This window comes from Callithrix jacchus, chromosome 8 (assembly GCF_049354715.1).
Source record: "Callithrix jacchus isolate 240 chromosome 8, calJac240_pri, whole genome shotgun sequence".
NCBI lineage: Eukaryota > Metazoa > Chordata > Mammalia > Primates > Cebidae > Callithrix > Callithrix jacchus.
This window is the reverse complement of record NC_133509.1, coordinates 139,653,334-139,665,856: the sequence shown is the minus strand read 5'-3', so window position 1 is coordinate 139,665,856 and position 12,523 is coordinate 139,653,334. Positions and strand designations below refer to the sequence as shown.

Below are 12,523 nucleotides of genomic sequence, written 5' to 3'. Positions count from 1 at the left end.
GGGGAGAGGGCGGGCCGGCGGCGGCGGGACCGAGCGCGGCGGGCGGCCGGCCCAGCGCAGCCAGCGCGGCCCGGAGGACGCGAGCAGCGGCCGAGCACCGAGCGCCGGGCACCGGGCACCGGGCACCGGGCGGCGGCGGCACGCGAGGCCCGGCCTCGAGCAACACCCGCCCGCCGCGGCCTCCAGCCCGGCCCCGCCCAGCCCGGCCCGCGGGGATGCGGAGCGGCGGGCGCCGGAGGCCGCGGCCCGGCTAGGCCCGCGCTCGCGCCCGGACACGGCGGCCCGGTGAGTGCCCTCCCGCCGCGGCCGCCCGGGGCCCGGATTTCCTCCCCGCGGGCCGGGCTGCTTTGTTCGCGGCCGCTCGGGCCGCGGCGCCGCCGGAACGGAGGAGCCGGAGCAGGAAGTGGCCGAGCGGCCTGGGCGGGGAGGGCGCGCGGGCCCGGCCGCGGGAGGGCGGCTTCGCGCCGGGCGCGGGGGTGCAGGTTGCCGGCCCCGGCCTCCCGCATGACCTTGGGGAGGCCGGGGCCCGGGAGGAGGGCGCTGCGGGGCCTGGGGCTGGGGCTCCCCACGGAGGTGCCCGGGGTTGGGAGAACAGCTCGCCCCGGCCGGCCTTCGCGTTCGTGGGAGGGCCCCGGAAGGAGACGTTTCCCACGGACAGAAAGTTGCCTGTGCTGGCGGGGTACCCAGGCCACAAAGGAGCGTGACCCTCCGGGGCCCCGGAACTGCTTCCTGCCTTGGGTGGGCCCTGGAGGTCCTGCCCGCCCGCCCGTCCCAGAGGCCGGGGGGCTGGAGGGAGCTGGGGCTGGCCCCTCGGACTGAGTGTCCTGGGGCGCTGGCGAGCTCGGTCCTGGCGGGACGGCCCCCGAGTGCCGCGGCGGGGAACGGTGGGCTTGGGCCGCTGCCCCGTGGCCAGAGCCCTCCCCACGTTCACGTTCACTCCCGGGTCCCTTGGCCTTGCTCCAGGGGCTTCTCTTGACTGCTTGGAGCCCCTCCTCCAGGCAGACGGCCTGGCTCCCTCTCCAGCCGCATGGACTTCTCACACGCCGCGGACGGAGGAGACCTTTCCAAACAAGATTTTCATTTTTCAGTTGTGATGTTAATAATATAGTAGCAGGAATATGTGCTTGTGGTGAAGGCAGGTACACAGGCCGTGGGAAGTTGGGGTCCCTCCGCCCCACAGGCAGCCCTGCGCCGGCCTGGCGTGTACGTTTCTGTGCAGACGGACACCCCCCGTGTGTGCGCAGATGTATTTTTACACATGGCTCTGGACAGCTGTCTGACTCTGTCAGCAGCAAGGCCTTGGAGGGGCTCAGGCCCGGGCGGGGCTGGGGGTGGGGGGACACCCAGAGGTCTTTGAGTCCAGCCCTCTGCCTCCAGGCCACGCCCACTCGGTGTCGTCAGGGCCCCCTGTGCCTGAGGCTGGCGCAGCCCTGCGGTGCCTTCCTGGGGTCTGGCCTGCTTTTCCGTCCTGCTGAGCACTTGGGCACTTCCCTCTTCGGGCAAGGTGTGGTTTTCCCTGTCTTGGCATTACACAGAAAGCAGTGGGCCTTCCCGCCATTCTAAATTTCGCTTGAGACCCTCAGTGCAAAGCAACCCTCTGGGTTTCCAGCCCGTGCCTCAGGAGGCCAGAAAGGTGGCCTGGCGGCAGGGAGAGAGGTCGCCAGGGGTCTCTGCCTGGCCTAGAGGTCCCAGAGAGGACCCTCCTCCCCTCAGGAAGGTCTCTCTGGAAGGGTAGCAGAGGACTGGTCCCAGGAAGAGCATGCCACATGCTGTTTCTGGGGATGCCTGGAGTTGGTGATATGGGAACTGGGTTTTGAGGGATGCCTAGGAGTTCATCCATCAGAGGGGAAATGAGGAAGCCGTACAGGATCAATGGCCTAAGTGTGCTCAGGTGAGGGCTGGCTGGTGGGCACTTCAGGGTGGGCACTGCTGGAGGGCACTGTCCAGTGCTCCTCCACTTACTTGCTGCCTCCCAACTGCTGTAATTACGGGTCTGTAAGCACCCTGGACTGGGCGCTCCTCACTGACAGACTTGTCTGAACCTCTCTGTCTTCAGCACCCGGCAGTGGGCCTGGCAAAACGCCTGGTACACGTTGGTCAAATGAATGAACCAGATTCAGACCGACAGGGGCGCTGTGGTTTAGGAGGGGCCTGGGGTTTCTCCCAGGAGGATTTTGGGATCTCCCCGGAGGGCTCTGGGCTCCCGTTTGCGCCTGCAGCCTGCATCCTGGTCCTGCCTTCATCATGCCTGAGTTTCTTTGCTTTCCTAGTCTGGGGAGCAGGGAGGAGCCCTGTGCTCTGTCCCAGGATCCTTGGGGAGGAACACCACAGACAGGGAGAGCAAATGGGGCCATCTGTCACCAGGGGCTTAGGGAAGGCCGAGCCAGCCTGGGCCAAGATGGTGAAAGGGGCTGCCTGGAGGAGGCAGCCTGTCAGCTGGTGCAGCATATTAGGGAGGCTGGGAAGGCCTTTTGGGGAAAGAGGTGATTTGTCTAAAGGCAGGGGGAGGTGGGAAAGGGGGGTGAGCAAGGCAGCAGCTCTCAGGGCCTGGCTGTTGGGGTGGCCACAGCGGCAGGGGCCGCCGGCTCTGAGCCAGGAAACTGTTCAATTACTTGGCAGCCTGAGTGTTTTGGGGAGAGGTAAGGCAGGCCGGCACATGGGGGTCAGGGAGCCTAAAGGGATGGCAGCTCCCCTGGGAAGGCAGGTGTGGTGGAGCTCAGGCGCATGCGGTGGGTCTCGGGCTCATTCGGGGCGAGGAGCTGTCCTTGTCCAGTCACGGCCTCATACACAGCTCCCTTTACTTCTCCCAGAGGCTGTGGTCAGGTCAGCTGGGCTCGGGGATCAGCGGCCTGAGAGGAGTGCGTGAGCGTAGAGGGAGCCTCGGGCACCGGGCACCATGAGCGACGTGGCTATTGTGAAGGAGGGTTGGCTGCACAAACGAGGTCAGTGCCGGGGCTGGGCCTGGGGAGGGAGGGACGGGGGTGGCCGCGGGGTCTGAGTGCCTGTACTCAGGCCTGTTGGCTGGGACAGGCTGCCCCCCCCCCGGGGCTCCTGGCTGGCCTAGGGTGAGTATCTGGGGTCCCATGTCTTCCCATAGCTTGGAGGGCCTGGCCTAGGGAGGCTGGGAGGATGAGGCCCCGTGCAGGGCCAGCCATCACAGTGGTTTCCTGGTGCAGGCCCTTGCAGGCAGGGGAGCTGCTGCCAGCCTCTCTTTCCTGGAAGGCGGTGAGGACGCTGGGTTGTTCCAGTGCCTGGCACGCTGGCGGCCCGGGGCACTGCCCAAGGGCTCCTGAGGGCAGGGCAGGGCAGGGCTGCTTGGCTTGGCCTGGTGCCTGCTTCAGGCCTGAGTTTTGGGGGTGGGGGGGAATCCGTACCACATGGGCACAGGGTATGTTTGCCTTGGAGCTGCAGAGCTGCGTGAGCCCAGGCCCCCCCAGCCCCTGAGTCCTCCTCCTCATTTGGCCCTGCAGCCCATGGAGAGGGTGCTGGCCGAGGGGGCCTGGCCAGAAACTGGTGGGATGGGAGCTGGGGCCACAGCCTCACCCCTTCCAACCCTGTGCAGGCCCTTCTGCCTTGCCCACCGTCCATGCTCAGTGGGGTGCAGAGGAGGCTGGATGGCTGTCAGACTCCTCTGTCCCGCTGGGGCAGGTTCCTGTTCAGGTCCAGGTCCTTTGGACCTGGGGCAGTTACCTTCTGCTTCTTTTTCCAGACCTGTTCCCTCCTAAGTTCTAGTGATCTCATGCCAGCAGCCCACCCCTCTTTACATACACCCTCTAGCAGATGGATTTCACATGTGCTAGTGGGGAGACCCCAGACACAGCTGGAGCAGACAGGGAAGACTGGCAAAAGTGGGTGTCACAAGATGGGGCATTGTGGGATGTATAGGAGCTCACTGCAGAACAGGCCTGAGAAGCCACAGGAGCCTGGGAGTGGGGTGAAGGAGTGACCAAGATGAGATGCCAGGGGTTTGGGGGTGTGGTCAGCTGTGGGTTTGGAGTGTTCGAGTGGGCAGCTACCAGGATGGCACGCGGGACCTGGAGACAGAGACAAGGAGGCTGCAGAGCCTGCAGTCCTTGGGGAGCTTCTGACGTGGCTTGCTGCCCAGCATACCGTCTCCATCCCCCGCCCTTGCTGTCCCTGCTTGTTCCCCAGGAGTCCTGTTCCCTGTGCCTGGAGGTACTCTGTTGCCTTGCCTCACAGCCCTCTGGTGTCGGGGACCCCCTGCTCCTATCCTGTGCCTCTGTGTCCCGCACGCCCTGCTGCTTGGAGCTGCCGCTTCCTCATCCTCGGCAAATGTTTGTTTGTTGATGGACTGTTGGATTCAGGGCTGACCCAGGAGATGCCAGGGCCTCGACTGCCCAGGGGCCCAGGCCCAGTTACTGGGGCACCCATCAGCCAGCTGGGCCCAGGCCGGGGTACTTGTCTGAGGCCTGGGTGAGTTTCAGTTTTCTGCTCAGGTCATACCTTCGGGAGGGGCCTGGCGGAGACGGGACATCAGGCCCAGTGGGGCATCCAGAGAGCTGAGTTTGACCCCTGTTTGCCACTCCACCACAGTGTCCCTTTCCAAGGGCAAGTTCATATAGCGCCTCAGGCCTCGGTTTCCCCATCTACACCAGGGTGCAGTGGTGGGAGGGAGACCTTGTGGTGTGGAGAATGGCTTGTGGGGTCCCTGAGTTGGGGTCCAGCCAGCGTCTGCAGCCTCTGGGCTCTGTCGCCTGGCCCCCAGCCTCAGGCCAGGAGAGAGGGTCCTGGACCTCTCCCCGCAGCTCTTCCTCCCCCATCCCCGGTATAGTGGGCACTGAGGATGCGAGGTAGCGTGGATGTAACATATGCCCTTGGCAGGCACGGCCTCTCTTGTTGCCGAGAGCAGGCGGGCTTCCACCTGCAAGGCCGGCCCTGCTTGCCGAGGAAAGCCTGTCCTCCAGGGCCTGCCTCGTTTTCCCACTCCCTGTACCCCGGGTCCCCTGTGTGTTGCAAATGTGCTCTGCCATCCTGCTGGCAGGGCCAGCGTACCCACAACACAGGTTGGAGGTGCCAGCTGTCTCCCTGTCCCTAGCAGGGCTGTGCTGGGCGGCCCCCACCCCTGCTTCAGGGCTCAGGCCTGGCTGGGGGCGGGAAGCAGGGAGAGTTGCAGTGACTATCCTCCGGGCCCAGCCACAGCCCCTCGCAGGTGCCCTTTGCTGCTCCTGGACTTTCCGCGCAGGGTAGGGCGCTGTCCCGGAGTGGGCCCTCGCCCGTTTCCTTTGCCAGGACTCCCCGCGGCCATGGCCTGGGGCACGTTGCTTCTCCGCTGAACTCCTAGGCGACAGTTCCGCCACGGCTGCTTGGGCTGGCCACGCATGACGTGATGGTGCCTTCGGGGGTGCTGTGGCCGCTAAGATGAGTGGGGGTGGCTGTGCCCTGTGTGTGAGTGGCTGGGTGGCCGTGTCTGCAGAGCCCAGGCGCAGCTCCTTCTCCTGCCTCTTGGGAGGCAGGTGTCGTCTCTGGAGAGTGGCCCAGGCTGCTTTCTGTTGTTCTGAGGTGTGTGCTCTGGGTCAGAGGAGCTTCAGGGGCAGAAGGGACCTGGCATGAGGACATGGGCGTTCCAGCTCCAGGCCTATGTGGACCTGTGGACCCAGGCGAGGCCTCTGGGCCTGACATCTAACAGGGAGGTGGTTCCTGGAGGGTGAGCTCAGGCTGCTGAGGGCACAGCGGGGCCTGTAGGGACGGGGCCGGACGTCCCCCACTGTGTCGGCTGCCTCGGGATAAGCAGCTGCAGCTCAGCTGTGGCCATTGGTGGCCGGGCCTGGTGGGCTCCGTGCGGCTCCGATGTTTGTGTCTTCAGATTGGTTCTGCTGTGTGAACTCTCCTGATTTTTGAAGGTTGACGGTTTGGAAAAGTCCACCCGGGGCCAGGGCACAGGTCTGGCTGAGCTCCGCCTGCAGCTTCCGTCCTTGGGCGGCTCTTTTGAGGGACTCTCCTCCAGCAGCTTGTTCACCTCGCCCGCTTGCCCCAGCACTCCTGGGGCCCCACACCACCCTGGCCACCACCCTGGCCGCCGCCCGGCCCCGCAGAGCTGCCCTGTCCCAGCCCTGGGGGCTTGTACTTGCCCACTGGCAGTTGTCTTCCTGAGTGTCCCCAATCCACTTGGCTGGACCCGGTGGGTCAGGAGAGGGCAGAGGAGGGTGGCTGGGACACCGGGGCCCAGGATGAGGGTCTCTGGGCTGTTGAGAAAGGCCTGGGCCTGGGCCTGGGCCGGGAGTGGGTGCTGGCCACAGGGGCACCTCCTGGACTCCCTCAGGCTGCCCGCCACCTGAGAGGGACCCGGGGAAGAGCGGCAGGCCTGGCTGCCTTCGACAGGCCGTGCCCCGGCAGGCCAAGGCCGAGTGGGCGGGGATTGAGAGAAGCGGTCTGTGGGTCTGTGTGGCAGATGCTCCTGAGTGTATGCGGGAGGCGTGTCCAAGCCATGGATCTCTGTGCCTGGCTGGGCCCGGGCAACATGGGACCTTGTGTTCATGCAGCTCATGGAGCATCCGGACATCTGAGTCCTTGCCATGCCCCAGCCCTGGCCCATGCCCGGCACAGAGCCTGCAATCCAGGCCTCAGGGCAGCCCCTCACCACTCCTGCCGAGTTAGCCCCAGGCACCCCAGTGGGGAGTATGGAGGCCAGTCCCTGACCCCAAGCTGGTGCCTGGGCCAGGCCTCCTTCCCACCCCTCCCCACTTCTTGAGGTCCTGGCACTGGCTGTCCCCATGTGGGGGCACCGAGGCGGGGAGAGAGTGGCTTCACCCCATGTGTTACTCCGTGTTGGTGAGTGGACAGACCCCCACTGTATCCCCAGCTACCGCTCAGCCAGCCAGCTTGTCCTGGGGTCCCTGCATGAGGTGGGGTGCAGCCCACTCCCTTTCACCCTGGAGGAGGCCTTGGCTTTGCTGAGTAAACACTCGTGAGAAGGAAGGTCTGTGGGGGGCTCCAGGCCCACTCAGATCAGCTGCTGGGGGGCCCCCAAGCTCATTGTTTGTGTACAGATGGAGGCTGCTCATTACCCCTCGGGATGAGGGCCCCTGCAGGACCCTCCCCTCGGCCTGTGGGAACCTTGTGGGCTCCAGGCTAAGACTGTCTGTTACTCCTGGGCCTCAGTTTCCCAGGCTGTCAGATGAGGGTCAGTCCCAGGCTGTGTCTCGGTGGCTTCAGTCTGACTCCCATGGTCCTCGGCTGCTTAGTGCTAAGCTCCGCATCCCTGGGGGACCGCCGAGGGTCCCCAATGGCCCCTTTGGGGAGGGCTGGGCAGAGGGTGGGAGTCCCGACAGCCTTGGACCCACCTGGTGTGGGGCAGGAAGCACAGTCTGGTGGAGGCCGTGGCCCGGCTGTGGTGGAGGTCGTGGCCCGGCTGTGGTGGAGGCCGTGGCCCGGCTGTGGTGGAGGCCGCCGGCACTGGGGAGGTTCCTGTTTGGGAGCTCGTTGAGTTCTTCAAAAACAACAAAAGAGGAAGCTGAGGTGGCCTTGAGTGGGGGTGCCGGGTCACCGCTGGCCCCAGCCCCGGACCTCAGCCCCATGCCTGGCGGTTCCTGAGTGGGTGGCTCTTCCTCCATCTGCTTCTTGGTCGCTGGCCCTCTCTGGACAGGAATGCCCTGTGGGGGTGCACTCCGGGAAATGGGAAACTGAGGCCAGGAAGGACGGGACAGAGGTGGGGGATCAGCTCCTGTGCCGGCGCCCAGGCCCTGCACACTTTCCGTAGTCAGCGGCGGCTCGGCTGGGTTGCATCAGGCCGGGTTCCTAGAAGTCCTGCGTGAGGGCGAGCGGCGGGAACTGGCGCGGCGGCTGCTGGCGTCCCCTCTGCCTGGGCACACCCGGCCCGGCTTGGGGCCAGCACCCTGCCCTCGGGCCCTCCCTTGCTGGAGCCTGGCGGCTGTGGCTCTGGACCTGCTCCCCAACCCGCAGTGGGTGGGCAGACGCCTGTGGCTCGGACCACCTGGGCCCAGTCCCAAGGCCTCAGGAGAAGGTTCCCCCTGCCTGATGCTGGGCCCCGGGCAGGTTGGCAGCCGGCCCTGGGGCTCCCTGGGGCTCCAGGCCAGGACGGAGCCGTTGGACGAGCCTGAGGCCCCCAGCTTCCTCATCCCCCTCGGGAGTTCCCTCCTGCCCCGCTGCCTTCAGGTGTGTTTTCCTTGAACCTTAAGAAATGATCAGTTCTGATTTCAGAAACACTGGCGTTGAGGGGGTTGGGAGTTCATTGGTGACTCTACTGCCAATGCTGGGGGCTCTGGGGTGGGATCCTTGGGGTGCTGTGACTGCAGACCCCACCCATACCCTGTAACGCAGCAGGCTGCCTGCCCAGGCCTTCGGCTGGTGGTTCAGCTCAGGGTCCTTGAGGGTGGTGCCCTTAGTGGGAGCCCAGGGGTGGAGACACCCCCTGGGCCTGGAGAATGCAGAGGGGTCCCTCCACTGGCCAGGGACTGGCTGGCTTCCCCACAGACTGGGGCCAGGGACACAGCTGCCAGGTGTAGGGCGCGGAGATGTGGAGCCGCACGAGCTTGGTTGGGTGTGGGGGTGAAGCCAGGGCTCAGAAGGTGCACTCAGCTGGCCGTGCTCTGGGGCCTCCTGCCCCAGGTGTGGCTCCAAGTTAGGGCAGAAACAAGGGCAGGCCAGTGGTAGGGAGGTGGAAGGAAGGCCCCTTTCTGGGGGGGTGCTTCCCACGGCTGGTGTGGAGGACGGGGTCCCCACCACTGGGCTCTGGTTCCCCCAGCAGTGCAGGCACTTTTCCTGGAGTGTTGGATTAGGAGGCCAGCAGTGGAGTCTTTCACCCGCCAGGGGCCCGGTCCGGGAGAGAAGGGAGGAGGGGCGTGTGGGCACGGCTGAGTGCCCCTGACCGAGCCCCAGAAGGCGCCTGTGTCTGTTTCCACTTCCTTTCCCCGGGGAAGCATGTACATGCGGGACACTGTGGCCAGCCCGCCCTTGGAGCAGGCGCTGCGTGCCTTCCTCATGCCCAGCTTCCTCCCACGTGGGGAGTGAGGGTGAGGGCCCCAGGAGCCCAGCGGGTGGAGTGCACCTGGCAAAGCCCACTGGGGTTTCGGGGAGAGGGCGGGGCTGGAGCAGGAGGTGCCAGAGAGGGGCCGAAGCCTCATCTGCAGGGGTCCTGAGTAAGCCGGGTGGGCCGTGACATGGTGGAGCTTGGTTGGGGGCACCAAAAATGAGATGGGGGACAGGGACACGGCTCAGGGCCTGATCCACAGGGTCTCGGGAATTGCCGGGTGGGCTTTGCGATGGATGGCTGTGTGGCAGGTGGGGTGCCTTTGCCAGCCCGAGGGGCGGGTGATGGGCAGTGCCTGAGGGTAGGACGGCCAGGCTCAGCTGGTCTGTCAGGAGCAGCTCCAGGGAGGTCCAGTACCCTACCCCAGTAGAGCCCGGGAGAATGGAAAGCTGAGAGCCAAGTGCTGTCCTGGAGCGGCAGGAAGAGGGGCCCAGCGCCTCCAGCTGTGCTTCAGTGAGGTGGAGGGGTCAGTGGCAGTGCCCCCTGCCTGAACCCCCGTTCCTCCCGGTGCGTGGGTGTCAGGCTGGGCCTGCTGGAGCCGATGGCTAACAACTTGCAGTCTGTGTCAGCTTATGATCCCTGCCTGGGCAGCAGGACCTGGGGTTTCTGGCTGTGAACTGCCTCTCTGTGACCTTGAGGGTCACCTCCCCTAAGCCTCAGTTTCCCCAGGGAGCTGGTGGGCATGATGAGCCTGCCCAGCCTGCCTGCCAGTCAGAAATGGGCACCTCCACTCGTGCAGAAGGACTCCTTGTGCCCACTCAGAAGGGCTTGTGCTGGGAGGAGCGTGGGTGTATTTCACCCACAGACCTGGGGCTCCACCCGAGTGGGGTCGGCTGGCCTCCGCTGTGTGGCCCCTCCCCAGCCTCCGCTGTGTGGCCCCTCCCCAGCCTCCGCCCCCAGCATGGTTGTTTACAGGGTCCGAGGGCTGCTGGTAAAGGGGTGTGGACTCCCGGGCTGGGCAGAGGCCTGGTGGGCCGGGCCCTTCGCGGTGAGCCGTGTGGCTTCCTGGCAGGCAGGGAGGGTGGGTCGCGGGCCCCTCACGGGCTGCCGCCTGCTCCATGTGCTGGAGAAGGTAAATGGGCGCCCGGCAGCTGTCGGGGCGATGGATGTGTTGCGGTGGGGACTAAGGTGCCTGCTGTCAGCTGGCGCCCGCTCCCCGGGCCTGCTGGGCTCACTTCACTGTGGAGAAGCAGCTCGGTGCTGCCTGGTACCCTGCCAGCTGCTGCCACCACCGGCTCTGCGAAGTGTTTATCCAGCAGTTTCCTGAGAACTGGGGACTGAGAATGTTCATGGAGCTGAGGACATAGTGGCGTGGAGGGTGGACGTACCTGGTGGCTCAGGAGGACCGGAGCCAGTCCTGGGGCACAGAGAGCCCACCAGCCGGCCCCGGGGTCCCATCAGGCCTGCCCGGGGCACGAGATCCCGGCCCCCATGTCTTCGTGGGTGCTGCCTTGGGGGCCTGACTCAGTGTGGCTGGGGCACATGTGTGAGAGGCGAGGAGAGGGTGGGCTGTTGCCTGTGTCTGTCCGCGTGACCCGCGTGGTGTGGGTTGGGGGAGGCCAGATGGGAACAGCTTCCTCTCAGAACCCTGGCACTTTGTCCAGGAGAGCTGCTGGGGAGGAACCCCCTTTCCTTGGGGGTGCTTCAGTCCCTTCGTGGGGATGAGCGGGGTTGGGGATGGAAGCTCACTCCTGCCAGAGAGCCACACAGGACACAGGGATGCTGAAGGGACCAGGGCTGGGGCTGTGGGGCCCAGGAGGTGCAGGAGGAGTCGGGGGAGGCTGGGCTCCATTGTTCCCCCCAAGGCAGGGCACAGGAGTCTGGCCTACCCCCCACCGAGGGCAGCCACCTTCCACGCCTAGAGCCCTGGGCCGCGGGTATATGGCTGGCAGGGAGGGTTATGGGTTTCAGTTGGGCACAGGAGCCCTTTCCCTTGTGGCTTCACAGCACCTGGTCTTGGAGGGGGAGGGCAGTGCCACAGAGTTAAAGTTCAGGGTGGCTCCCACCCGGCCCAGGGCTGGCCTCAAGAGAACCCTGTAGGTGGGCCTGGAGCTGCTGCTTCCCCCACCCCAGGGGGCCAGTAGCGGGGCAGGAGGGTGGGACTGGTTCTCACTGCCATCCTCCACTTACCCCTCTCATGACCCCTCTGGACGGGGACCCCTACCCAGAGTTGCTGACATTCCTGAAGGGGCACCAAGCCCTCTTTGCTGCCAGGATCAGACCCGAGGCCCAGGACAGGGCTGTGCTGGGACCCTGCTGGCTCTAGGTTCCAGGTCTGAAGCATGTGTGGTTGGGGACTTGGGGGTTCCTGTGCCAAGTCCTGAGGTGTGAGAGTTGGGGGCTGAAGAGCCCCCTGGGCCTGGGTGCTGGGCGGTCTGCACTGTCCTGGGAGTGGCTCCTCGCAGGGGTGGGTCTGGCTGTGTGTGGACTTCTGTGCTGTGGGCGGGGCATGCTCTGCACTCCCCATTTGGTGCCTGCCTGTACCCATCTGGAGTGAGGGCCTGGCATGGCACCCTGGGGGTCTGTGCCCACTCTGGTGCCCTCGGCTTTGCAGGCAGGTGGGTGGGGTGAGAGGGATGGCAGCACTGGCTCTATGCCTCTCCAAGCGGCCTCTACTCCTGCCTCGAATGGGGGGCACCTGAGGACCACCACAGGGTAGGGAACCCAGAAAGGCCTGGATGACAGGTTCCCACACCCCTGGGGACCCTCAGGAGAGCGAAGGAGAGGACTCCACATGTCTGTGCTCCCACCTTCCTGAGGGACCCTTAGTAGGCAGGTGCTGGCCTGCAGGTGCCCTGTGGCCATGAGGACAGTGGTGCTGGCTCCTCCACTTGCACCGTCCTGTGTCATCCCATTCCTGGAGCTGGGAGTAGTGGGGCCCTGGGGTACCTGTTGTTGGGGCTGGCTACCCACCCAGCATCCTGTCTGGGCTGAACGGCCCAGGCCGCAGCTGGCACCCCCGCAAGTGATCGCCTGGCTGGCCCAGTAGGTGGGAGGTGAAGAAAGAGACCTGTGTGTCTCTGGAGCCCCTATCCTGCGTCCCTGGGCACCCTGTTCCTCACCTGGAGGGGTCTGTGTGCTGGGCTGGGGGCTGGGCTGCTGACCCAAAGGCTGAGTGAGGCTCCTTCACTCACACCTGGGCCCGCCCTGGGCCAGGCCTTGATTCCTGTCTATTCCCTGGGACTGTGGGACCAGGCGTGGGGAAGGCACTGAAAGCCCAGGGTCCAGCTGGGTCTCTGCCCACCCCAGGTCTTCCCAGGAGTACTCCGGGCTGGGTACCTGCCCTCTCCTACCCCCCACGCCTGGTAAGTGCCCATCCTGGCCTGCCCCTCCCTCACCCCCAGCTCTAGCTTCCACAGCCTGGGACTGGGCACGTGGACTGTGAACATGGGTTCAGCGAGGGGCCATGCTGGGCACAGGGTCCCATGCTGGGCACAGGGGGGGCCTGCAGCAGTTGGTGGATCAAGATGGGTTTCCGGGGTGCTGGGCCTGGGCGTTCATCAGTCTTCCTGCTCA

The 12,523-nt window shown here is 65.6% G+C and overlaps 1 protein-coding gene across 3 annotated transcripts in view; it reads left to right on the top strand.

Moving 5' to 3' along the window:
- Window positions 1-12,523, top strand: part of AKT1 (AKT serine/threonine kinase 1) — a 30,340-nt gene continuing 17,817 nt past the window's right edge. For 2 of the 3 annotated variants that reach the window (XM_035261695.3, XM_035261694.3), the window contains exons 1-2: window positions 2,813-2,942; window positions 12,257-12,312. In XM_035261695.3, the coding sequence (XP_035117586.1) occupies window positions 2,897-2,942; window positions 12,257-12,312 (102 nt within the window). In that variant the 5' untranslated portion in view covers window positions 2,813-2,896. Of the gene's footprint in view, window positions 286-2,810; window positions 2,943-12,256; window positions 12,313-12,523 lie in introns of those variants that run through there. The other variant, XM_035261696.3, reaches the window with a different exon arrangement.